This window comes from Thalia democratica, chromosome 2 (assembly GCF_965202585.1).
Source record: "Thalia democratica chromosome 2, ktThaDemo2.hap1.1, whole genome shotgun sequence".
Classification (NCBI taxonomy): Eukaryota; Metazoa; Chordata; class Thaliacea; order Salpida; family Salpidae; genus Thalia; species Thalia democratica.
In genome coordinates, this window is record NC_139166.1 from 49,575,016 (window position 1) to 49,598,616 (window position 23,601).

General features: G+C 25.9%; 3 protein-coding genes across 3 annotated transcripts; 2 read left to right on the top strand and 1 right to left on the bottom strand.

The window, feature by feature from the left end:
• The first annotated feature begins 674 nt into the window (after positions 1 to 674).
• LOC145829580 (guanine nucleotide-binding protein G(I)/G(S)/G(O) subunit gamma-10-like) lies at positions 675 to 1,274 on the top strand. The gene has a single exon (XM_082937419.1). The coding sequence runs from the start codon at positions 716 to 718 to the stop codon at positions 911 to 913; it is 198 nt and encodes a 65-aa protein (XP_082793545.1). The 5' UTR covers positions 675 to 715; the 3' UTR covers positions 914 to 1,274.
• Positions 1,275 to 1,509: 235 nt separating this feature from the next.
• Positions 1,510 to 6,781, bottom strand: LOC145828649 (uncharacterized). Its single transcript, XM_082936404.1, has 9 exons — positions 6,742 to 6,781; positions 4,962 to 5,057; positions 4,803 to 4,901; positions 3,948 to 4,149; positions 3,592 to 3,718; positions 2,864 to 3,009; positions 2,580 to 2,729; positions 2,198 to 2,336; positions 1,510 to 1,953 (listed from the first exon to the last, which is right to left on the bottom strand). The coding sequence occupies exons 1-9, from the start codon at positions 6,779 to 6,781 to the stop codon at positions 1,510 to 1,512; spliced, it is 1,443 nt and encodes a 480-aa protein (XP_082792530.1).
• Positions 6,782 to 10,721: 3,940 nt separating this feature from the next.
• On the top strand, positions 10,722 to 15,930 carry LOC145849967 (uncharacterized). The gene is made up of 9 exons (XM_082955094.1): positions 10,722 to 10,802; positions 11,342 to 11,428; positions 12,000 to 12,110; positions 12,350 to 12,551; positions 12,807 to 12,933; positions 13,380 to 13,525; positions 14,595 to 14,744; positions 15,000 to 15,138; positions 15,360 to 15,930. Exons 1-9 carry the CDS (start codon positions 10,745 to 10,747, stop codon positions 15,888 to 15,890), a joined length of 1,551 nt encoding a protein of 516 aa, XP_082811220.1. The 5' UTR covers positions 10,722 to 10,744; the 3' UTR covers positions 15,891 to 15,930.
• The last annotated feature ends 7,671 nt before the right edge of the window (positions 15,931 to 23,601 follow it).

The window sequence follows — 23,601 nt, forward strand, 5'->3', positions numbered from 1 at the left end:
AATATTTATATTAAGTCTTAGATAACTAAGTTTTAGAGAAAAACTGAACACTTTTTTCAAATGTATTTTCTCTTTCTAAATAAAATACGAACTTTTGTTTGACGACAGGATTAAAACTTAATATAGAAGAAAATACCAAAAAAAAAGTTCATTTGATATCTTAAGTTTTGTTAGGATTATAAAAGCATTGTAGCTAAAACACTTTAAGTTTCTATTTAAATAGCAAATTTGTGTTTTTTATTGAATATTCTTTTTTTATAAACTTTCGTGCTTTTACACTTATCTGTTGTGGTTACTTTTCTATAAAACTTTCTAGTAATATTGTAATAGTAAAAATAACAACATTGATAATATTTACAATAAAACTTAAAGTAGTAGTAATATTTTTCGTAGTTATACGGATTGTAACTTTTTATAACTTCTAAGTACTTCTAGTAACTTCTAATACTTTTTAAAGTAAAATTTAAGTAACAAAAGTTTGTTGAATTATTAGATATAATTTGTGTTCCTTAAAAAGATTATTTAGTCTGTCTTTACATTCAGAAAAAAAACAATGAAGTGTTTAAATTTTTACTGTTAGAAAATAGAACTTTTTATAAAAAAGTATAATTACAACAACGACAATAAAAAAGTTATTATATATAAAGTTAACATATGTTTTATTTTGCAGACTTTACAGTACTTTTTAAGTTTTGATAAGCTAAAAAACAAGGCAATGTCTAGCAAGAGAACTCAGGCTTTGACAAAGTTGGTACAGCAGCTAGAAGTGGAACATTCTGTCGAAAGGGTGCCAATTTCCCAATCCGGAAAAGATCTGTTGAAGTTCTGCTGCGATAATGAAACATCTGACTACCTTCTGTGCAAGGAAGGTCCGAACAGATATAAAATTGAAAAGCCCTGTCCAATGCTTTGAGATAAATATTTTCTTTTTATATTTTTTGTTTCATTTCATTCATAAAATTGCTTCTAGCTTACATCAGATTACTGAAACTGTTTTTTGTAAAACTTTATTTTAAAACTTCAAGCGTGTTTAAAAAAAAATGCGTTTTAAGATTTTTTTTCTTTTTATTATAGGTTTGTAGTAACCAAAGACAAAAAAATTCAAAATCTATCTAAAAAATTTACTAATAAACAAAACTTACAGTAATCTCAGGTGGTGTTTTTATTATAAGAATATTTAAATCTATGTTATAATTTTCATTTAGATAATTACGTTCAATTATAAGCCCAACAAACCCTGTCTTTCTATTAAACTGCATATTTTCGAAAAGCATGCTTCAAAAGAATAAAACTATTTTGTCAAAGTTAAGTTCTTATATATTTTTATTTTCAAGCTGCATCTTTACGTGTATTAGTTTGAGATAAACTAATTAAGGGTTTTACAAAATTATTTTTTCAACCACATATAGTAAGCATGAATTATAAAGTTTAAGTTACTAAAACACTTTAAAGCAAAATTTTTTTCTACTTACGTTTGAAAACCTAGACAAGAAAAAAATACTTAAAAAATTATACACGTTTTTTATGAGGTCCAAAAACTCTTTTGTGCAACATTATAGTCGCCGTGATGAACACCAAATAGCTCGCAATGTTAATTTCCATCAAAATCAAGAAGTTGATCTCGACGTAGTTGAAAACTACCGAGCTCAGCATGAGAAGCGCGTATATGACCAAAATCACGCACAAGTACAACGCATTCTGTCCGCTAGATGGTTTTCCAAAATTCCAGCTGCACGTGATTCGGTTTTCAAGAGCAATGTAAATGTACAGCACCAGCCAGGCGAGCAGCATGTTGACGTACTGGATGAAGGGGATGGTCACGGTCTCCCACAGCTTGGCAGGTCCGCCGGGCAAGTATAAGGTGTAGACTAAAACCGCGACAACGTAAAAGAGTATGCCAGGAACCGACCTGAACCAAGGCGAAGTTTTTTTCCAAAAAGGCAAAGTAAAAATCTGTTGGTTAAAGTTTAATAGTATTAATGTTGAGACAATACGTTGTCACTGATTAAAGATAAGTATTAGGTTACAAAAATAAAAGTTACTAATTTAAATTAAGCTGCTGTTTCACAAAAATAAATACTAAATTTAAAATTTACGAAAGTTAAATACGTTAAATGACTTAAATGTGTTAAAAAACGTATATTAAATTTTAAACAAAATAAACTAGCTCATCAATAACTTTTTTTTTAATTCAAACCTGAGTAAAGCAGAGTAAAAATCCAAAACCAAAAAAGAAAATGGGCCACAAAGAGTCAGGACTGGCCGGATTGGCAGTTTGCACAGCCACAATTGCTCCGTGGGCCACAACCCAGCTTTCGTTAAAAAGTTTCCAGTATCTTTGTTGTTATAAAACTTGTAAAAGATATTAAGACCTTTAAATTTTCACACTTTTGTTAACAAACTAAGTAAGGTTTTTTAAAATCGTTAAGGAAGTTTTCAACTGCAGTCGATTGAAAATTGTATAATTTGTTTGTTTTGAAAAACCATTTTTGACTTGGATGAATTTTTTTTTAAGTATAATAAAACGCATGAAACTTAACAAAGTATAATCTAAAAAGGTAATTAAACAAAATTATTACTTGTTTATATGAAGGTCAGTGTAAATCATAGAACCTTGAATTAGCAACATGCCAACATGAAAGAAGCCCGTAGTGTGTGCCCAAGTGTTTTCCATTGGATGGTACCAAAATGTATACACAATCGCCCATGAAAAAAAGTACCCATGATATCTATCAAAAAAAAAAGATACCAATTTTATTTAAGTTACTTTCAGCTAGTAAACAAAATATCACAAATAGAAAACGTACAAACTTTGTAAGTACACTTTTAAGTTATAAACTTTCCAACTAAACTTTATACTTACTTTCTGACGTAATTGACTGGCTTTTGATTAAGACGAAGCTTCTTGGCAAAAATATCGTTTGATTTAGAGTTGGGCCACATAAAAACAATGCCTCTATCCCGATATTCTATCAGCATAATGAGACTGATCATCAAAATTACTGATGACTGAAAGCGTAGAATAGAAAAGGAGCTAGTTACAACTTTCTTAAATTTTAGTGAAAATAAAGTATATTACAGTAACAATCATTTTAGTTCGTATAACTAAAAGAAACAGACTTCGATATTGAGCAAATATAAAAAACCAATATTTTTAGGAAAAGCATGTACTCTTAAGAAGTACCAAAGTTTAAAGCTTACTGATGAGCAATGATAAATTTAATTTAGTTTTTAGTTTTAATTAATCATTAGCTGTACTTTTTTTATATTTTGGCTATTGTTAACACTTTTATGCATTTGTAAATAATAAGTTCATTTTAATAAGTTCAAATCAACTAAGTAAAAATATATATATAACGCTTTATTTTTTAGGTTTCGATACTTATTAACTGAAACCATGTACTTTTGTATCACGACTTTATATGATTTTATTTTTAGTTAAGATATTGTATTCATGTCCCAAACATCAAAGATACAAGTTTCAAAAAAATACAATAAAAATTAGAAATTGAATTCAAGAATAATACAAAATATGATTTCAAGACAAAAACTTATAAGTTACATAAAACTTCAAGAATATTTTAAATTTACTTGTGAAGAAGACAAGGACACGTCCTGAGATATTCCATCATAAGTCCAATGAGATTGCACCAAATGTAAAATGTGAAATACCGCGTTTACAGCTAGCGATGCCCAGTTGTACCATTTTAACTTACTCCTATTAGAGTAGATTATTTAAGAAGTGACTAAAATATTTTCTAAAATGTTATATAGTTTATAAAAAACTAACAATGAAGATAAAAAACGTTGAAACCTTATTAGACAGAGATTTTAAGAAGTAACTTTGAAGTGTACAAACTTAAGTTAAAACCATGAAAAATAATTTTACTTATTATTTTCCATTAACAATAGATTTAGAGTATTTGAAAAATATTAACTTTGATTACCCGTACTTTGTTCCTTTTATACCGTTTTCTTTTCTATATTCTTGAGTATTTTCCTGTTGAGCCTTGTAAATTATCACCCATAAAAATATCTGATGAAATGAATACATAACCCACATTGTAGCTCTACTAAGTTTAGTGATTTTATCAGAAGGCAACTTCCAAAAGTACCAGCTTGATGTACAATCAGGCAGCCCATACCTGCCTTTTATGTAATGTGTTTCTAAAACTTTTTGTATTTTGTAGTACGCAATGGTTTAATATATTAGTTTGCTAAGTTATTAAAATTTTTATTTCTTTTTTTTTTTAGTTTCGTTTGAAAACTTATTACGACCAAATTAAGTTTTAGCAGATTATAAAAACTATATTTATAGTTTTTTAACTTTTATATTTTAATTCTATCATTAATGATTTCTAAAAAATTTGTATCTAAAAAAACTTTTATGGAATTATATCTGTTAAAACAAAAGCTTAATAGTGATATTAATAAAAATGCAGCATATATTTCTTATTATTTTGTTTTAATCTACTATTGAGTTTATTTGTATTTTTTCGTTCTTTTTTGTTTGTAATACTTTCATTTGTCATTTAGTGTTTCACAGTGTTTGTCTTTGTTTTAGTGTAGTTCATTTAAAGAACACAGTCTTTTTTTTTTGAGCAAAACACGCATGTTTGATCTCAACTGGTAGTAGGCCTATTCTTATTTTAATTACTTATTTTTTATTATATTTTAATTACAACTTAAAATCATTAGCTTAAAATTGTTTTGTCATCTATAAACTACTATCCTATTTGAAACAATATTTGTATAATTATAGCTTTTAAAGAATTTTATTTGTTTATTTAAAACAAGTTTACCTGGTTCAGATGTGTCATTGCAACCGTAGGGTTCAGTGTCAAACCTCCCTGTCCCATTATACCCGTAACCTGACTGTGCCCCCCACTTCACATTGTCACCTTTTACGTAAAAATGACGTTTAAAAATTTGCTTAAAATTTTAAACAAGCAAAAGTTTACCCCAGATCCACATGGCAATTAATACCGCGATGACGAAAAGGATTGAAACAGCCCATATCAACTTGTCTTCACCGATTTGACTTTTTTGTGTTGTTTCTAGGAAATTTACATTTTTAAGCTAGTTGTTGAAAGAAAAAAGGAGACTAGCGTACTTTTTTTGTTATTTTCTGTGGAGCTAGTGTTGTGATGAACTTCTATGCTGTAACTTCAGTAACTACAGTGTTCTTTTGGAAAGAAGTTTCTAGACGAAATTAAATTGTAATTTTTAGTACTTATTTACATCAAAATTATATAGATTTTGAGTACAGCAGATGAAACTGTTCATTAACTATAGGAACATGTAGTTTTTAAATTTAATAACAACATATTTACAAAACGTAATTAAAGATATTTATGTTATGTTTAAATTTGTATGTACTCGAAAGTAAATAAACTTTTTTAACGTTTATTCAAACCTGTTAGTACTTTTACCTTAAGGTAAAAGTGTTCATATTTAGAAAATTATGCAATAAAAAATTTTAAAATCTAAATGTTGTATGTAATATTGAAACTGGTAGATATAAATGTTTGAACTATCAAAAATACTTCAACGATATAAAGATTTAGAAACAAAGCAAAAAGTATTTATTACTTGTCTTTTCTTTTTACAAAAACTACTTTGTTTAAATTTAGTCATTACATAGTGTTGATTATTTATCAATTTATTAATACTTGTTTAACATAAAATAAGACTTATATTTTATACATAAATTAAACTTATGTTTAAAAGATATTGAAGCAATAGCATTATTAAAGTACCTTATTATAATATGTCTGTAAGAAGTTGTAGTTTACATAGATGTACGTAAATTTAGTTGTTTAGTATTACAACATACTTTACAAGTACGAAGTAAAACTAATAGATAACATTGAAACATTACATTTCAGAATGAATTATACAAAATTCATTTTAGAGTTTTCTCTTCACTTAGTGCCGTATTACATTAAGTTTAACTAACTTTAAAACGTTTTTTTTTTTAACTAAAACAGTTTTTATGCTTTTCTTTATTCCATAAACTGTTAGTTAAAAGAGCTATCAAGACTTTAAGACTAGTATAAAGGAAACTTCTAGACACTTATGTTTACACAAAGTTAATATCTTACAAACCTAATTGAGATTACTTTATATTGGTTTATTTCATAAGAAAAATGTTTAAAAAGTAAAAAACAAATTTTCTTTGGCATGAAAACTGTTTTAAATTTAAACATTAAATACTGAAAAATTAAAAATAATAGTTAACGAGTTTTACTTTTTTGTGACAAACTTAAAACATATTTTAAAGTATTAAACCTCTTATACCCAAAATATGTTAACTACATTCTAAAAAATGTTTAGTTTTTATTTTTCAAAAAACCCTTTAACAAAAATTGGAGATATTATAACACTGTAAACGAAAATACATTCCTAGTAATAAACTAACTTGCTAACATGTTAATAATGTTTTAAAGAATAATAATAATTAAGAGCAGATTACTACCACAAATTCTTATCTGTTTTAATTAAAAGACCACAGAAAAATTTTTTTTTTTTAATAATGATAAGAAATTTTATAATAATAGTATAAAAGTGTTTTTTTATTTCTTCGTTGTATTTATTATTTTTTAATCAAAAATTTTGCAGTAGATTTATGTCAATGCCAGTTTTCTTATACTTTAAATAAAAAATACATCAAAAAACTGCTGTTCAGCTGGTTTTAATCTAAAATGAAAATTATTAAGCAAGTAGTTTTAGAAAACTAACCGATAGTTTTTTCGTCCTCAAACGATGGATTAACTTTCATTATTTTATATACTAGGTTTGTTAGTTACTTTAGTACTAACTTTCTTTTAAATATAATACTTGGTTTAGTTTTTATCAATATTATAGTTTTGAATTTGTTATAGCTCTTTAAAGTCAAACTTAGTTTTCAAACTAAATGATTACTAAATTTGTTAAGTTAATATAAATCTTATAATGAAAACTAATTTAATTGTATTTTTAACTTTTTAATAAAGAAATAAAATTAGTTCTAAAAGTAAATTTGCTTTAGGTTATCTGGAAGCTTAAACTTTAGATTTATAAGTTTTGTGTAAGCTTATATGCAATTCAGGCTATGCTCTTTTGTTAGAATTTTTTTATCTTTTATTTTTATAGCTTAACAAACACTTTTTTGTACATACAGCCGATAAAACTTTACTGCTATTTTTTATAACTGTTGTATAACTTAATTCATCCAGTCATGTGCTTTTTTTCTGTTGTTTTTATCAAATTTTATAAGAATGCTGAACATATTTATTAAAAAAGTTAAAGTTATAATACTTTACTAAAACTTTTTAAAACTAAGAACGTAAAACACAAGTAACCAGATTGTAAAAATTCAAAACATTTTATCCATCAATTTTTTTCGAGTATCTTTTGCTTTAATACAACATAATCTTAATTCAAGATTACAAAAGTATAACTTTTGAACTTTATTCTTCAAGTGAGGCTTTTGTAAAAGTTGTAATCATAACGTATCTACTTTAGAAACAAAACATGCTTTAAAACTAAAATTATCTTATTTAACTCTATGATAAACTATTTTAGTAATACACTTAAAAGTAGATTTCACCCTTACATTAAAAATCAAACAAGCTATAATTTGATAGTATTTCTATAGCACTACTAGTTTCGCATTAATCAGTATTAAGAAAACAGGAAACGCAGAAAAACCAAAGCCTGAGTTATTTAAGATGAACCTAATCAATTTTAAATTGAAATGTTTTAGCATAGTTGGTGTATTTAGTAATTTAAAAATCTTTTTTTTTAATTTTTAATCACGAAGTCAGGTGTTGAGGAAAATAACAAGTTAAAAACTTTAAGAACAAGTAAAATGCTTTCAATTTTTTTTGTTTTGAAATAACGCCAGAAGTTATTCAAGTAAGAAACAAACACAAAATAAAACGGAATCAATGCAAAAATTATTTTCATATGTACATTCCTTTTGATAATTAAATTTACCTTATTGTTGTATGTACTAGTTAAACCGTTTCCAAATGTCATAAAATTTGAAAATATAAAAATTTCACAATGCTTCTCTTATGTTAAGGCAGGGGTCGGCAAACTGCGGCCCTCAAAGCCAAAATATGCGGCTCGCGAGGTACTTTTTTAGAAAACTTAAAAATAAAAGGTTTTGTAATGAAAACTTACAACTAGGCTTTTAGTTTAATAAATACTCTTTAAAGCTGCTATACTACTGCTTATTTTGTTATATTTTTTGTTTAAAGTTGTATTTTTCTACTGGATACTACAGTTAATTTGAATTAACTGAAGCCCTCGAGCAATTTTTTCTGAGAAAATTAGCCCGCGAATTTCAAAAGGCTGCCAACCCTTGGATTAAGGAAGTATATACCAAGGTAAATATACGTGTACCTGATTTGCTTTATTATAACTAGTGTATGGATAAAAAAAGAAAGTTAAAAAACGACATCGTAAGTTTCATTAATGCAAAAAACTTTATAAAAAAATTATTAAGTTTACCCTTTTTAAAGTTTTGGCCCCATAATAACCAAAAATTTGTTTTTATGTTAAGTTTTCAATCATAAGACAAAGTTTGTAACCAAATTTGTGCTTAGTTTACTATATAACTTTGTAAAAATACCAGTCAATAAAATTTTATAATATTAATATGAAACTTTATTAATTAGACTTGTGAAGTAAGTTTTACTCAGGAATCTACTGGATTCACAAAAATAGATCCATTTAAAAAAATTTAGAGTCTCTATTTGTTGAAAAAAAACATAACATCTAATATAACCCAGTATTATATGTTTTGATTTTTCGAAAACTAATAAACAGATCTCAACTTCTAGAGGACACATTATATTTATTTAATTCTTTTAAAACTTTTTAATGCAAACTCAGTTTCGGTCAAAGACCTCGTCAGTGCTTATACAAAAAAATCTTATTCAAGTAGTAACCCAGTATATTAATAAATGTCACTATTTTGAGAAAGTTGATATTATCTAACGAAAAGTGCTTTAAATTAGTTTATGTGATATATATAAATAACTAATATAGAAAGTTTCTAGTAGTTTTACCTTTCTCAAACCCAACCTTTAATTTGTTTTATGCATATACTAAAGTTGTTTTGTGCAACATTGTTTTTATGAAAACTTTATCTAATTAGTGCAAATTTATTAAACAAGTTGAAGTTAGAGAATGTTTATTCAATATACTTAGGAGCTGTCATGTACAAGGTATTGTTCAAGTAATTCGGGCGCTTAATATCTGTTAAAAGTAGTAACTATATCGATATTATAAAATTAAATAAATTAGGAAATTTTTTACAACAAAAATAGTACAAGTTTGTTGAAAATAAAGACATAATAAATATAAAATTTGTTCCATAAGTCATGCTGCATTGTATATACATATCGCTTACTTGTAATATACATGTTTATTAAAAGACAACATTTTATTTATTTACGTAAAAATGTGATTGCATTTAAGAAAAAAAGAAATAATAAATGATTTTGATAAAATAGGATAGTTAAATTAATGTTTGAAACACGCTTTGTTAAAAGTTACCTTATACTTGCTTTTACTTGTCTAAGACTGTAATAATTTAGATTAAATAAATATACTTAAAAATTGAGTAAATTATAGATAGAAAACAGTTCAACAACATTTATGTTTGTAAAAACGTGAACTTTTAATGACATTATAGCGTCATAATAGTGTAATACACCAGTAAAGCCAATTTTGATAAAAAGTATGCTTTCTCATTTTCTAAACATGAATTATGCAACACTTGTTACGTTTGTTTGCACAGATTAAAAAACAAAGATAAATATTTTCAAACTTTTTGTTCAGACTTTCAGTAATTTCATCAAGTCATAGCTGTAAAGTTTTTAAATGTAAGTTCTTTAAAAAAATTGTAGTCAAGATTCAAAAAATTGATAACTGTAGTTCATTTATAATAAATTTCGTGGAAGCTGCCTTTAAAGTAATTCGCTTTAAAAAAATTACTATCCTTTTCATTCAAGCCTCTATTTGTGCACTGTTGTATAACATTCAAATAAAGTTACTTTCTCATTTATGACAAATTGCTAAGTTTTTATGGCTAGTGCGTATGTTTTTTTAAAAAAAAAGTTTAGTTTTAAGTAGTACCTCAAGAATGTTTAAAAGTTACTTTATTTTTGTTTAAAAGCAGACTAAGAATGTATTTTTCTTTTATAGCTGTAAATAGAATAAACGCTATGTGATAAAATATATTGTTTTTTGAAAGTTGGATAAGAAAAATACTTTTAAATGATTTAACTTTTTCAAATGATTTTGTGTTAGTTCTTTTTTAATTTGAAACTATTATTATGTTCACAACAGTTTTATGTTTTTATGTAGTTTATTTAACATAAATTTCAACAAACATTGGCGATATAACAATTTTAAAAGATTTTTACAGTTTATTCTAAATATAAGTATTAAAAAAATGTATAGAACTTGCAGAATAAAAGATTTTCACCATAGCTTCGAAATTTAAGTTAATCATTTACTTTTTTTATGGCACCTAAATATAATTTTAAAAAACTTACTTTATATAATTTTTATATGCAACTTTATTGTTTTAACTTGCTAATGTAATTTTCTAAACACATTTTTTCAACTTTGTTTCAAGTTTTTGAGCTTGCATGCTTAATTTAATAAAATTATTGTCGATATTTAAATAACATGTAAAAACAGAAACTTTTTTTTAGAAACTAAAATTGTTTAAAAATCGTAGAAAATGTCTAATAGTGTTTCACCGTCAAGCACACCAAATAGTTCCGAATTAAATCTGAAAGGTTTGTAGTTTTATGATAAAACATATATAATTATATTCATAGAAATTTTAAAAAGTTATAGTTTTATTCTAAACATAACATTGTTTTTTGATTTAAAATTATTTTTTTTTAGTTTTACTTAATTTTTCTAACGCATCAATAACTTTAAAAATGCCTAATTAACTCACAATCAGTAGTACTTATTTTAACTCTGTTTCTTTTTAGCTTTCGTTTTAGATTCAATTTTAATAGTTTAAGGGCTTATAACAACAGTTCAACTATTTTACAAGTCATATAAACTTATCAAAAATATAACCAACTTTTAACATTAATAAAACATATGTGTTAACAATTGAAAATAAAACAATAACAAGACGAGTTTTGTTTAAAATTCATACATTAAAACACTAAAATAAAGAACAAAAATAAAATACACAAGTTAAAAAAAACATATCTTAAAATTAAAAAAAAACTCAAAGTTTATTTTTAACTTTAACAGCATCGAAAATTTATTATGAAGTAAATAGAATATTTTATAACGTATTATTCTGTTTTAACAGCAAAAAAATCCTCTTCTCAAGATGTCATCGCGTGGGTTATAGGAATGGTTTTTATTATATTCATTATTGGAATGTCATGGGTTTGGGGTGAGTTACTTTTTTTAAAATTGTAAACGTAACTTATACAAATTATTGTAGACTAAAATAACTACCTCAGTAATTGGTAAAACAATCATGTAGAATGAAAATTAATTTAATGTATCAAAGAACTATAGAATTTTTTTTAGAATAGTTCGTGTTAAAATAAATTTTAAAGACCTTTAAATCTACTTTATCTTACAATTTTGTAAGAGTAAAGTATATCCTCCCTGTATATAAATATGAATATATTGCTTCTAATTTTGTTTCTAGGCCATCATATATTGTTAATTAAATGTTAATCAACATATGTGTATACCTAAATTGTTTTCTGTTCTAACATTAAAAGTAAAAGCAAGAAGTTCAGTAAAATATAGCATAAACGTTTTTGATTGTATTTTGCGACAAACCCAAAGACTTACAAGAACTAACCTCCATAACATATAACTTTTGTACTGAAAGTTCAGATATATATATATTTTGAATTGTTTATCTATTTTATAAAAACGAAAGTATAAATACTATCTTAAAATGTAAGAAAACTCTTTTTATTAATATCTTTAAATTATTAAAATTTTAGGAAACGCTGCCGGTTGGTACGCACTTTCTGGGTACACATACGTGAACAATACTGATGGAGGTATCAGGTTTATGGAGGAACCTTTTGGATGTAACGATACTTCAATACCAGGTAATTAATCCATTCAGTTTAATTTTTAATTAATCACGACTTGTATTCTAGTTTTTTTGTATAGAAGTTTTAGTAATAAAGTTTTTAATTGTTTTATTAGTTTGAAATATTTAACTAAGCATGTTTTGAAAATAAGTTTGTTTCACTTTACCTTTTCTTTCAACCATGCATAGAAAAAGTAAGAGCTTTAAAATTTATTACACTTATATATTTATTTCTAACTTTTGAAAATTATTAAGGAAGGTCAGGTTCAGACTGTACGAGCAACTGGTATTTCTGGAAACTCCCTTATGACGACATAACTGTGCTCTCTCGCGCTATCGTGTGGTTACTTTATTCACTGCATCAGGTATTTGTGTGGGCGCTCATTTACAAGGCTCAACTAGAAATGTCCCCGTATTACGGAAACTCTGACAAAACGAAAAAAACTCCAAAATACAGGTATTTATGATAAATAATGGTTTCCTAGTGTTATTTTATTTTAAACTGTATGTTTAGTGTTACGCATTGTTAAGAAAAAAAATTCTAAAAATAATAATCTAGTATTTAAAATACTAATGTAAAACCATAATAAAATTACTAACCATAAAAACAACTTTTATTACATACTCAAACATCAAAATATGTTATACTTAAATTTGATAAAGACTTTTTAAAAAACTACTATTTATCATGAACCTAGCAAACTTTTAAAAGTGGAAAAATTCGATGGTTCAACGTTGCATTGCTGCTAGTGAATGGACTTTTCCACATACTGCATTTGGTGCAAACACATTGGACATACGACGGATTAGCGCAGGATGTTGCAATCAATTCATCCCAAGTTAGTGCTTTTATAATGATAAATTGTGATAAAAAATAAAGATTTCTTCCAAGCCTTATAAACTTTTAAATAATCGTAAAATATAAAAATATCTTATTTTTAAGTAGAGACTCTGTAATGAAAAACCACTTAATTAAGCTAAAATATATATTTAAAACAACTTAGATTAACTTAACTTACGTTGTTTAAATGATAGAGCTTTTAAACTTAAATTGTTAGTTGACTATTTTAATTCAAAAACTTTTTTTTAATAAGTGAAGGTAAAATTGACAGTTATATATCAACTTAAGGTATTTAAATCAAATTTTAAGTAAACAGGATTTTTTTCTCATGTTTAAAACATAAGGTTAGGTAAAAAATGAAAAGCTAATGCCTGATAATAGGTAAATAAAACTATGAACTGTTTTGCAGTATCTAAGGAAACTTATTCAGTTATAATTTTGCAGGCTTCAGTTATACTTTTGATTAGCTTGATAATGCTAATTGAATACCGAGATAGAGGTGCGTTTTTTATGTGGCCGAATGCTCGCTCATCTGATAAATTTTCAAAAGCAGTTCGTTTGAATCCAAAACCAATAAACTTAGTTCGAAAGTTAGTTATCTTTAAAAAAACTCTTCTTACATATTTATTTTTTCTTTTTTTAAGCAGTATAAATTTTACTTAAGAGACGTCATTTTTAAAAATATATTGAAAATTACGTACAGTCTAACTTTAAATTGAATAAACTAAGCTTAGTTTTAAATAAAGTTTAAATTGTCAAGAGTTAAGACAACAAGTAAACAAGTTCATTGATAAGGTGAATAAACATTATATAGGTATATAACAGTAAAACAAACTTACGACTACTGAATTTATAATCTAAAGTTAATCATTAAACGTTATATAATGTTCTTTATTTAAAATTACTCTCCGATGTTGTAACATTTTAGGTATTTTCGATGAATTTTTAAATCTTGTAACAATATAGTATCATTCATTCAATTTGTGATTAAAATTGTTAGTAAATTAGTTCAAAACATAGTAGTAAATAATATTTCTTCACTAAAATAAGTAATAACTATTTTAGTTCGTTTTCTTTCTACTATCAAACAATTTTTCTTGAATGGATCTTTTGTTCTTCTTAAAACAGTGTATAAAACAACAACTTTAGCTAATGGAAAACTATTTTAATTTTTAACATATATATATTAAACTTGCATTAATCACTTTTACTATTATCATTTGTTAACAAAAGTTCTTTACCATCCTTGTTTATTATTTTAAGATAAAGATTTTTTTTACGTATTTGTCTTCATCATTAGTTTTAAATTTTTGTTTATGTGACACTGGTATTTGTTTTATAAAACCCATAACTGGTAATGGTAGCAGAAGTGTAAAAATATGCAAGACAGAGTTTGTTTAAAAATTATCACTACCAAATATAGTTAAAAATACTAAAACAACTAAAACTAATTACTTACAACTTTTTAGTTTCACGTATTTATTGAATTAATTTAAAAAAGTTTAGGTAACAACAATAATTTTTAAACTTAATTTTTACTTAATTTAGTTTCATCTTAACAATTTAAAACCACGTTGCTTTATAGAACGAAAAAGAACTTTTTTTTTAATAAAGGTTAAATTTACGTTTAGTAAAATAATGAAGAATAATCATTGTCAGATACCATGGTTACTACTTTTCATGGTCGATCATTTACACATTCTGGTACCATCCGTTTGAAAACACCTGGGCCCATTCGTTCGGATTTTTTCACACAGCAATCGTTATGCTTCAAGGAAGTCTTATCTACACTGACATGCATCTGAATAAGTAATTTTTGACTAGATATATATTTTATTATTTTATTGTCAGCTGAAAACATAAATATTTGAAACATTTTCTTAAGTGTTATAATTTAAAAACATAAAAGTTACACTCAATTAACTAATTGGGTACCATAAAAACTTGCGGAGTACTGCTCGGTGACTAAAAAGTCTTATTTTTGAGAATTTTTTTTGTTTGACTAACTTATTAAACATTAAAAACGCTAAATAAAGTATTTTGATTTTAAAACTTATATTATAGGTACTGGAGATTATTAAACGAATGTTGGGTAACATTTCATGCAACTGTTGTTGCAGTACAAACTGCCGACCCTTCAAAAGAAGACCAACTGTGGCCGATGTTTTTCTTTGGGTTCGGTCTCATGTTGTTTCTAACACAAGTTTGAGTTGTTTCTATTTCAATTCAAATATGTGTTTTAAAAACATTGAAAATATTAAGTGTATCTGTTGAAGACTAAAAAAAAATTTGATTAACTCTAGTAGCTTTGCAAACACAGCTTCCTTTTTATTTGTTTGTCACTTAGTACTTTCTTAGTATTATTAAGATGAGAAAAAATTATTAAATGATAAAACTTAATATTAGCTCCAGTAAATTTCACAGATCTACATCTTACCATTCTGGAAGAAAATATCCCCCTACTTCCGGGTGATCCCCCCGATAATCTACTTCGGAGCTACCTTCGCCATTTACGGCGCTGCTTTAGTCGGCGGCATCGGCAAAGTCTACGAGATCCTCTTCATCCCCTCCCTGCAGTACCTCAACATGTTCCTCGCCTGGCTGCTCATCTACTTCTTCCTCTGGATCGAGGACAAGATCGACGGTGGAAACCAGTCTCCTCCCAAAACGGGAGCGTCGGTGATGTGGGTGTCCGGGGTGCTGATCACCTACACCCTCCTCGTGCTCACCTCCCACTTCTTCCGCAACGTCCCCATCCCCTTCCTCGTCCTCATGGAAGTGTTCGCGCTGATCTTCCTGGTGGGAGCGTGCGTCACCTACATGTTCCACAAAAAGCTGCTGGGGCCGTTCAGAAGGGTGAAGGACGCTTCAGGGACGTCCCAGGCGGCGTACAGGAACCCGTCGGTCGGCGATGAGGGTAACGAGGTCTCCAGTGGGACCGATGACCAGCTGTAGTTGTGGATGTATTTTTTCAATTTTCCTATTTCTATGCATTTTCGCCCTTTTTGTAATTTTTTTAATGAGATAAAATCATATGTTTGTTTTGGAATTTATGTTACTGGAACAATAACGAGTTGTTTTTTATTATTGCTTTTATGAAACACTTAAACGCAGTAAATAGAATTTGATGGGAAAAAAAAGTATAAAGCTAACGTTTAAACTAACTACGTAGCTTTACACTTAGAATACATAGAAGATGTTATATTTTATTCAAATATTTCAAATATTATTTTTTAATTTTGAATTAACTTCAAGCATATGTTATTAAAGTATTTTTGTCACAAGTTTTCAACAGAAAGTGATCGAGTTAAAGTTTTTGCATAATAATATAATATTATAAACTAGTAATTAGCGTAAGTATTTGAAAACGTATTGTTAGAACAGTGATCTTCACTTTGTACAGCTGTTAGTAGTAGTATGCACAGAAATTAGTTTACTGTGCATAGAACATTTAGTGATGTGATATTCTTTGAAAATGTTTGTTTTGTCTTAGCGTTTACAAAAAGTTGTTTGTAATACAAGTTAACAGTTTTTTTAATCGTTTTTGTATATTAAGACTCAAAAACGATAATGATTCTTAATCTAAAAAATAAATTTAGTCCCGTGTGCACATAATGTATTTTCCAGGTATTTACTGTCCACAGCTTTTAAAAAGGTTGAAGACCACTGGGTTAGAGTAATATAGTCAATTACCTATACTAGTTGTAGTTTTCGAAAACATCAGCAAAAAAACTAATACTTTACAACAAATTCTAGACTCTTTTTGTTAAACATACATATGTAAATGTTCAAATTGTTATAGTTATTTTAAAAATCATTGGTTTGGTTGTATCGCACAAACTATTTAAAGCTAAAAAAAGTCTTTGCAGACCAAATATGGCCGGTCAGAGTTTTCCAAGGCCTAGACTAAAAACTAAGCAGCTTGCTGGTTAAAAAGAAAACTTTGTGGTCTGGTCACCGATAAAAAGCAAGTTTCGCTTGAGATTGTAAAAGCTTTACAATGAAGTCTTAACGGTCCTATTAAGAAAAGCCACGCATTGTTTGCAAAAGACTGTGTTGCAAAAACCATTAGTTGCACAGTTTACATAACCCCAATACTTTTGTATCGTTATTTTTAGAAAATTTTGTTGCTCTAGACCCCTAAGATTTATAATTGGAGGTGTAGAAAAAATTATAAAGTGAATTCCAGTTCATAGTAGTATACCAGGAATTTAAACGAATCGCGTCGAAAACATTAGCGTCTTGAAATGCGCACCTGCAAAATTCATTTGCTCGCGAAAAAAATATTACAAACTTAAAACCACAGATAAGAATTATAACGCATCGTATGTTAGCAATTATTTCGGTAATTAAAAGTTTTTAAAAGCTTCAGTTGTAAAAAAAATCATTAAACTAGAAACTTTGCTTTTCTTTAACAAAACTTAAGTCGCTTTTAACTCAACTCAAAGTTGATGCGGGCTGAAGTATGTCAGCACCTGCCTCGAGTGATTGTAGTAGTTTTAGTAAATAAAAAGTTGATCGTTTTCAACACGAGTTAGTGATACGAAACTTTTTGTTGCACAAAGTTATTTAAAAATGTAACGTATTAAATGTTTAAAAAAATTATACACCTCTAAAGTTAGCTATAGAAATTAACAAATAAAACTTTGAGAAATAGTTTTTTGGTCATTATTTTATCTAATTAATTTATCTTGAGTTTATTTCAAAACTTTTTAATACTTTTTAACTTTAACTTTTCTAACATATTTGTTGTCTAGATCGTTTAATTACTTTACGTGTGTTGTTTTTTATAGTAAAAACCTTATAAAATAAATTTTTACGTATTCTACTTAGATAATTATTTTCTTTCTTAAGTGTACTCCCATCCCGAGTACTGAAAAAAAGTAAAATCAAAGCTAAAATACACAACGATGAAAATTTTACAAAAATAGCTCTTTTAATTTAGTGTTTGAATTTTAAGTTGTTTTAGTTTTATAATTAGAATCATAAATTTTAAACTTTAAAATGTAATAATTATATATATTAATGAAATTTCGGTTAATTGTAACAACCAATGTATAAACAAAAGTAATAAAATGCACCAAAATAAAAGTTGGAAGTTAAAGCTTTATTTTAAGGTAAAGATTCACATAAGCATCTAAATATTTGTAATTTAAAAAATACAAAATAAAAGAACTATTTCTATTTTTAAATTAAAAACCAAGGTTTGAAAAATATTTTTATTGATTCAAAAAGCTCTATCATTCTAGATTACATTAATTTTATACGTTAGAAAAGTATTTTGTTTATTTTAAGACTTTTTCCTAATAAAAAAAATTATGGTGTTAGTGTTAAATAAAAATAAGCAATCATATTAAATTGCTTCATGTCAAGGTTAGGACTAAATCTTTTTATTTTTTAGTGTACAACTTTTTCAGTAAAAGTATCGATTTGAATCTAGCAGCTGTAACACAAGAAAACTTAATTATTTTACTAAGTTTTATGATTAAAATAAACTAACAAAATAAATTATAATACTTAAATATTTGTTTTTATATCAATACTAATTAGAAAAGTTAATAAAGTCTGTAACAACTTTATAGCAATTAATAACATTTAGTTTCATTTAGTTTCAAACAGTTTATTTTAGTTTAAAAAGCTCAATAAAACTGTTTCTAAATTTCTTCTAATAGTTTTAAACGATGTTATCACTATAGTAATGATTCGCGTGGTACGGAACATTTCCATTGACTTTCACTTCTACACCTGCAGATCCTGTATTGCTGTACAAAAATATCAGTACTTAAAACTAATTTTAATCGACTTATTAGTTTAAAAAGTTGTTTAGTTAATAATAAAAATCATTGTAAAAATTTACATTGTTCTGAAAACTAAAAACTAATTAAATAAGTAAAGTTTTATATTAAACTTTTAAGTTAGTAAAAGTTAAATAAAGTAGTTTTTTTAACTTAGACTTTTTTAAATTAAAAGCAAAATGTTTCTGAAGCTATAGTAAAGTAAAAAAACTGAGACATAATCGTATAATACTAATATATAAATTACAAAAACTGTTAAAGTACATCTAGTAAAAAGTAATTAATAACTACCTTGTAAAATCTAAAACACCTAAATTTAATTTATAAAATCCTAAAAACAAACAGTATTAAACAGTATGCCTTTATTAAAAAGTTTTTTTTTGTATTAGTTGCTTATAAAATAGTTTTATTATAACATCGTTTCATTTATTAAAGTTAAACGCATTCGAAATATTAGGTATATGGAGAAATAACTAACTTTATGTTGATGGATTTGTATTGTATTTTTTGCTTCTTTTTTTCTCCACCTCGTTCAAACGCAATATTCTGAACAGGATACAGAAAACCAGCAGAAACACGACCACACCAACAATCAACCCGATACCTGTGATTTTTCGTATAAAATGATTAATGAAACATAATACTGTATATGTAAACAATCTATTTATTAAAAAAAAATATTATTTAGTAGAAAAGTTACAATATACTAATTTTATTTGATTTACTTTAACAAAACTTCAATATTTACATCTCGAGTTTAAATATATTTTTGGACTAAAAACAAAAAATACTAAAAGGCAGATATGTAACTAATTTTTTTTAATTAGAAATAAGTAAACAATAAAATTACATCAATAATAGAAATATCTTGCACAAATATTTCATTACATTTGATGTAGACTGTATTATTTAAACTGCGTTCTTCGTTTTGATTATTTTAAAAACCGCCAGGCATGTCAGAAAATTCACTTTTGATAATATTCGGTAATTTCGAAAAACTGTGGTCAATGAAATTTTTATCATTATACTTATCAGTTTCAACAGCATCATCATAAAATGAGATTGTCTGGAAGATTTATTCATCGTCAGTTGTCTAAAATAGACTGTTTACAGTTTCAATTGCCTCAGCGAACTCCTTTGAAACATCAGAATTGTCACTCGTGTATAAGACATCTATCAATGTATCATGAGCATTGGTAAAATTATCTTGGTATTAATAAAGTGTTGTGAATTTGAGGAAGCATCATTTAAACTTTACATTGTGTTTTTCGATTCTGGACTTTCAAGTTTGTAAATTGGTTGATACATTGTTTTTTTATAACTAATACTGTAAAAGCTTTTAGTCAGTTAGACTATTTTAAAACTATTAAACTCAGCTATCTAGTATTTTACTTAAGATTTAATGTGCTAATTGTTACTGTTTTTTTTTTCGTTGAGGACATACGAAATGGATAAAAGTTTTAACTTATTTTATAATTCTTAAAGTATACTGATTATTACTAAAATCTTAAGTAAAAAAATTGTTAACATTTTAAAAATTTATTTGAAAGTATTACTATCAATAAATTAAGGTCTTTAAATGTTATTCTTAAAGATAAACGTATCAAATTTAAAGTATTATTAGTTTTAAAGGAATGAACTTTTGATTTTTCAATTTCAAAATAAAATAGTTTGGTTAAAGCTGAAATTTTTTATCAAATAACAAAAATAACTTACATTCACAAAAGCAAACTTGTTCTCAGTTTTTAAAACCTTTAGAATCAAAAGCATAGAACTCATTAAAGATAAATAAAACTTTGAATAAAAAAGATAAAACTTTACTTGGCTTTAAAAAATTTATTTTTACAATAGAAGCTTTTCTTCAAAAGTAATAATAAAAAAGAAAGTTGTTTTAATTTTTAAACTGATATAAACTGATATTAACTGTTATGAAAACTATCTTATTCTGTAAAATATTAGCTATTTATTCAAGAAATCATACTTAAATTCCTAAAAGATTTTTTTTATAAATCTAATGTAAGCAGTTGTTAAGTCTTAGATACTTTTAAAGTGCCCTTTAACTTTTTTTAAATTTGAATTCAATTATTTAAACATTTTTTATCAACTTTATTGTTGTATCAAATATTTGAGTTTTAGTTTAATTTATAAAAGTTTGAAAATCTTTTTTTTTTAATAAAGATTTTAGTATAAAACTTTAGTAAAATATAAATGATAAAGAAACGAAAAAACTTTTAAGATAGATGAAGTATTGAAGAAAATATTAATTTGTCACTTTTAGATTCAAAACATGAAAAGTTAAATAAAAGTATCTAATATTTTTGTGATAACATTATATACGATTGTATGGGGAGTCTGATTTAATATAAACCAATTTTCAATTGCCAACTAATTAACACTAATAAAAATTTTCTTTATATGAATTTATATTCTCAAGTAACTAAGTGTAGTTAAACTTACTTGATTAAGATTGAATACTTTTAAAGTAATATTTAACTTTATCGTTCAAAAAAATGCATATTCATCATTGGTAACTTGTTTAAGTATTTCTATTGAATATTTAAAACAATTTAGTAAAAAAATTCCTTTTGAAAATAGGGTCTTTTAAAGTTTGAATTTATTATAACATCACTGTTAATTTTTAATTTTAAATCTCTTTCAGCTGACAGCTAACTGTGCGCAAGCAACTTTTGAAATTTTCTTAATTTTTAAATCTTAAAAACTCAGCAATAAATATTTTTAAATTTCTAAAAAGACACAATCAGTTCTATTAACAAATGCAGAAATTCTGATTGAAAAAACATTTTTGTAAGTTTATTAGATTCTCCTTTTAAGGGCTGCATATGAAACCACTCAAAAAACGCTTCTGATTTAAACTTGTTAGAAACCAATACAAAACCAATAAGACTTTCAGTAACTTTGTAACTTAATAAGTACTAACTACTTCATGAGTACTAAATGAGTCTTTTTTTAGATTTAGCTTATAACATATTGAACAAAATACTAGAAAATCATTAAAAAGTTATCTATAATTTATTATTTTGTTCAATGTGTTATAAGCTAAATATAAAAAAAGTTGGTAAATTTTACCAATTATAGAAATTGTTCAAAACTAGTTTTTACTTTTGATATTCAATATTTTCGTCTATTAACATCAGTTTCACAGGGTTGCCAAATGTTTTAAAAATAATTTCTCCAGGTTTTCAAAATTTCCTCTAGGTTTTTTGAAAGTACACATTTTTGGGTCTATTTTTAGTTTAAATTTATGTTTAAGGTAAAAAACTGTGTAAAATAGCATAAAAACATTAGAAAGAAACTAAAGCTACTTTAAATGTGTTTTTTAATAAAAAAATGTTTGAAGATGACAAAAAAATTCATCTATATAGTAGATTTTGTGAGTCAAATTGAATTTTTTTTTACTTAACGTGTTAAAATTATTAAAAATTCTAGGTTTTTTCAGGTTTTTTTTCAGAATATCTCAAATTCCAGGTTTTTTAGTCTAAATTGTCTAATTCCAACTTTTTCCAGGTTTTAAAGTTTTTTGGCAACCCTGGTTTCATTATCATAAAGTTTTATTATAGATGCAAAGTTATAGTCTTACAATAGTTTTGTCAGTTTTTTTTACATTTATATTTTCTTTTTTATGAAAGAACTTTGTTTAAGACACCAAGGCTTTGATACCCAAATAAAATTTTATACAACAAACTATATAAGTAGTAACAAAACTAGTAATAACAACAATAGTCCACTAAAAAAGGAAAGTTAAACCGTTCCAAAACTTATTTTTTATCTTTAAAGGATACACACATTCTTTATTGAACTACAGTAAAAGTACTCAAAGTATTTGGTCCTAGGACTTAGTGTACGAAAAAACATTTCGGTTATTGGATCTCACACCACTTAGATACCTTTTAACGTCTTGTCCAGTACATTGTCCAGCACTTGTCTAGTTTTTACAGAAATTTTAAACTTCAGATCCCGCAAGTTTTAGCTAAATCGTGACCTGTGCTCAATAGAAATGTCATAGATGATCTCAACGTGAGTAAAATATTATTTCGCAATATCTTAGCGAAATAACCACTATAACTGTAGGTTAAAACTATTTTTACTTTACACAGCTGCTTTTAATCGAACTACAACACAAATATTGTTAATCGTAACAGTGTTATACGACAATTAAGTACTTTAAGTTATAAAACCATGTTTTATTTATTAGAGGTTTAAAGTTATGTTTTTTTTCACAATTGTACAAGAAATATTTAGAAGTTTAAAAAAATGCTTCTCAAAGTGTTTTACCTAATTAAATATCGTTGTTTTATAAATAAAGCACATAAATTTCTAATAAAAAAATTAAAAATATAGATAATTCTTGAACCTAAAATACATTTATTTGATTGAGACGTTTAAATGTATCCGAGTGGTTTACACCAGGTCCTAGGACCAAATATTTTGAGAATCATTTATTATCTTTTAATAAACTATTATTTGATCATAAAATAAGCAATTACACTTTTGAGCTTGTAATGAATAGTATACGGTTTTTATCTAACAAACACAGCTACAAATTTAAAATCTATTTACTTTTTTTTTTAAACTTGTAATTACTTTATATATATTAAACGTTAAAAAAGCGCTGAAAAAGTTTGGTCTAAGAACCTGGTGTACGAAACAACCTTTCGGTCATCGAGTAGTATATGTTGTAAGTACATTTTAACCAAACAACTGCCTTAGTAAATAAAATAATTTTAATTAAGTTTCCTTCATTAATCTACTTACGTGAAGATTAATCACTTGCCGTAGTTAAGACACAGTATTTGTGATGATTCTTTTTAATTAAAGCTTTTCCATAACATTTGTAAAAACATATTATTTTA

Coding starts and splice junctions, on each gene's coding strand:
- LOC145828649 (XM_082936404.1), bottom strand. CDS start 6,781: ATGAAAGTTAATCCATCGTTTGAGGACGAAAAAACTATCG. Junction 5,058..6,741: donor TGAGGACGAAAAAACTATCG/GTTAGTTTTCTA, acceptor TAAATTTCCTAG/AAACAACACAAAAAAGTCAA. Junction 4,902..4,961: donor AATTGCCATGTGGATCTGGG/GTAAACTTTTGC, acceptor TTTACGTAAAAG/GTGACAATGTGAAGTGGGGG.
- LOC145849967 (XM_082955094.1), top strand. CDS start 10,745: ATGTCTAATAGTGTTTCACCGTCAAGCACACCAAATAGTTCCGAATTA. Junction 13,526..14,594: donor CCAATAAACTTAGTTCGAAA/GTTAGTTATCTT, acceptor AATCATTGTCAG/ATACCATGGTTACTACTTTT. Junction 14,745..14,999: donor ACTGACATGCATCTGAATAA/GTAATTTTTGAC, acceptor CTTATATTATAG/GTACTGGAGATTATTAAACG.
- LOC145829580 (XM_082937419.1), top strand. CDS start 716: ATGTCTAGCAAGAGAACTCAGGCTTTGACAAAGTTGGTACAGCAGCTA.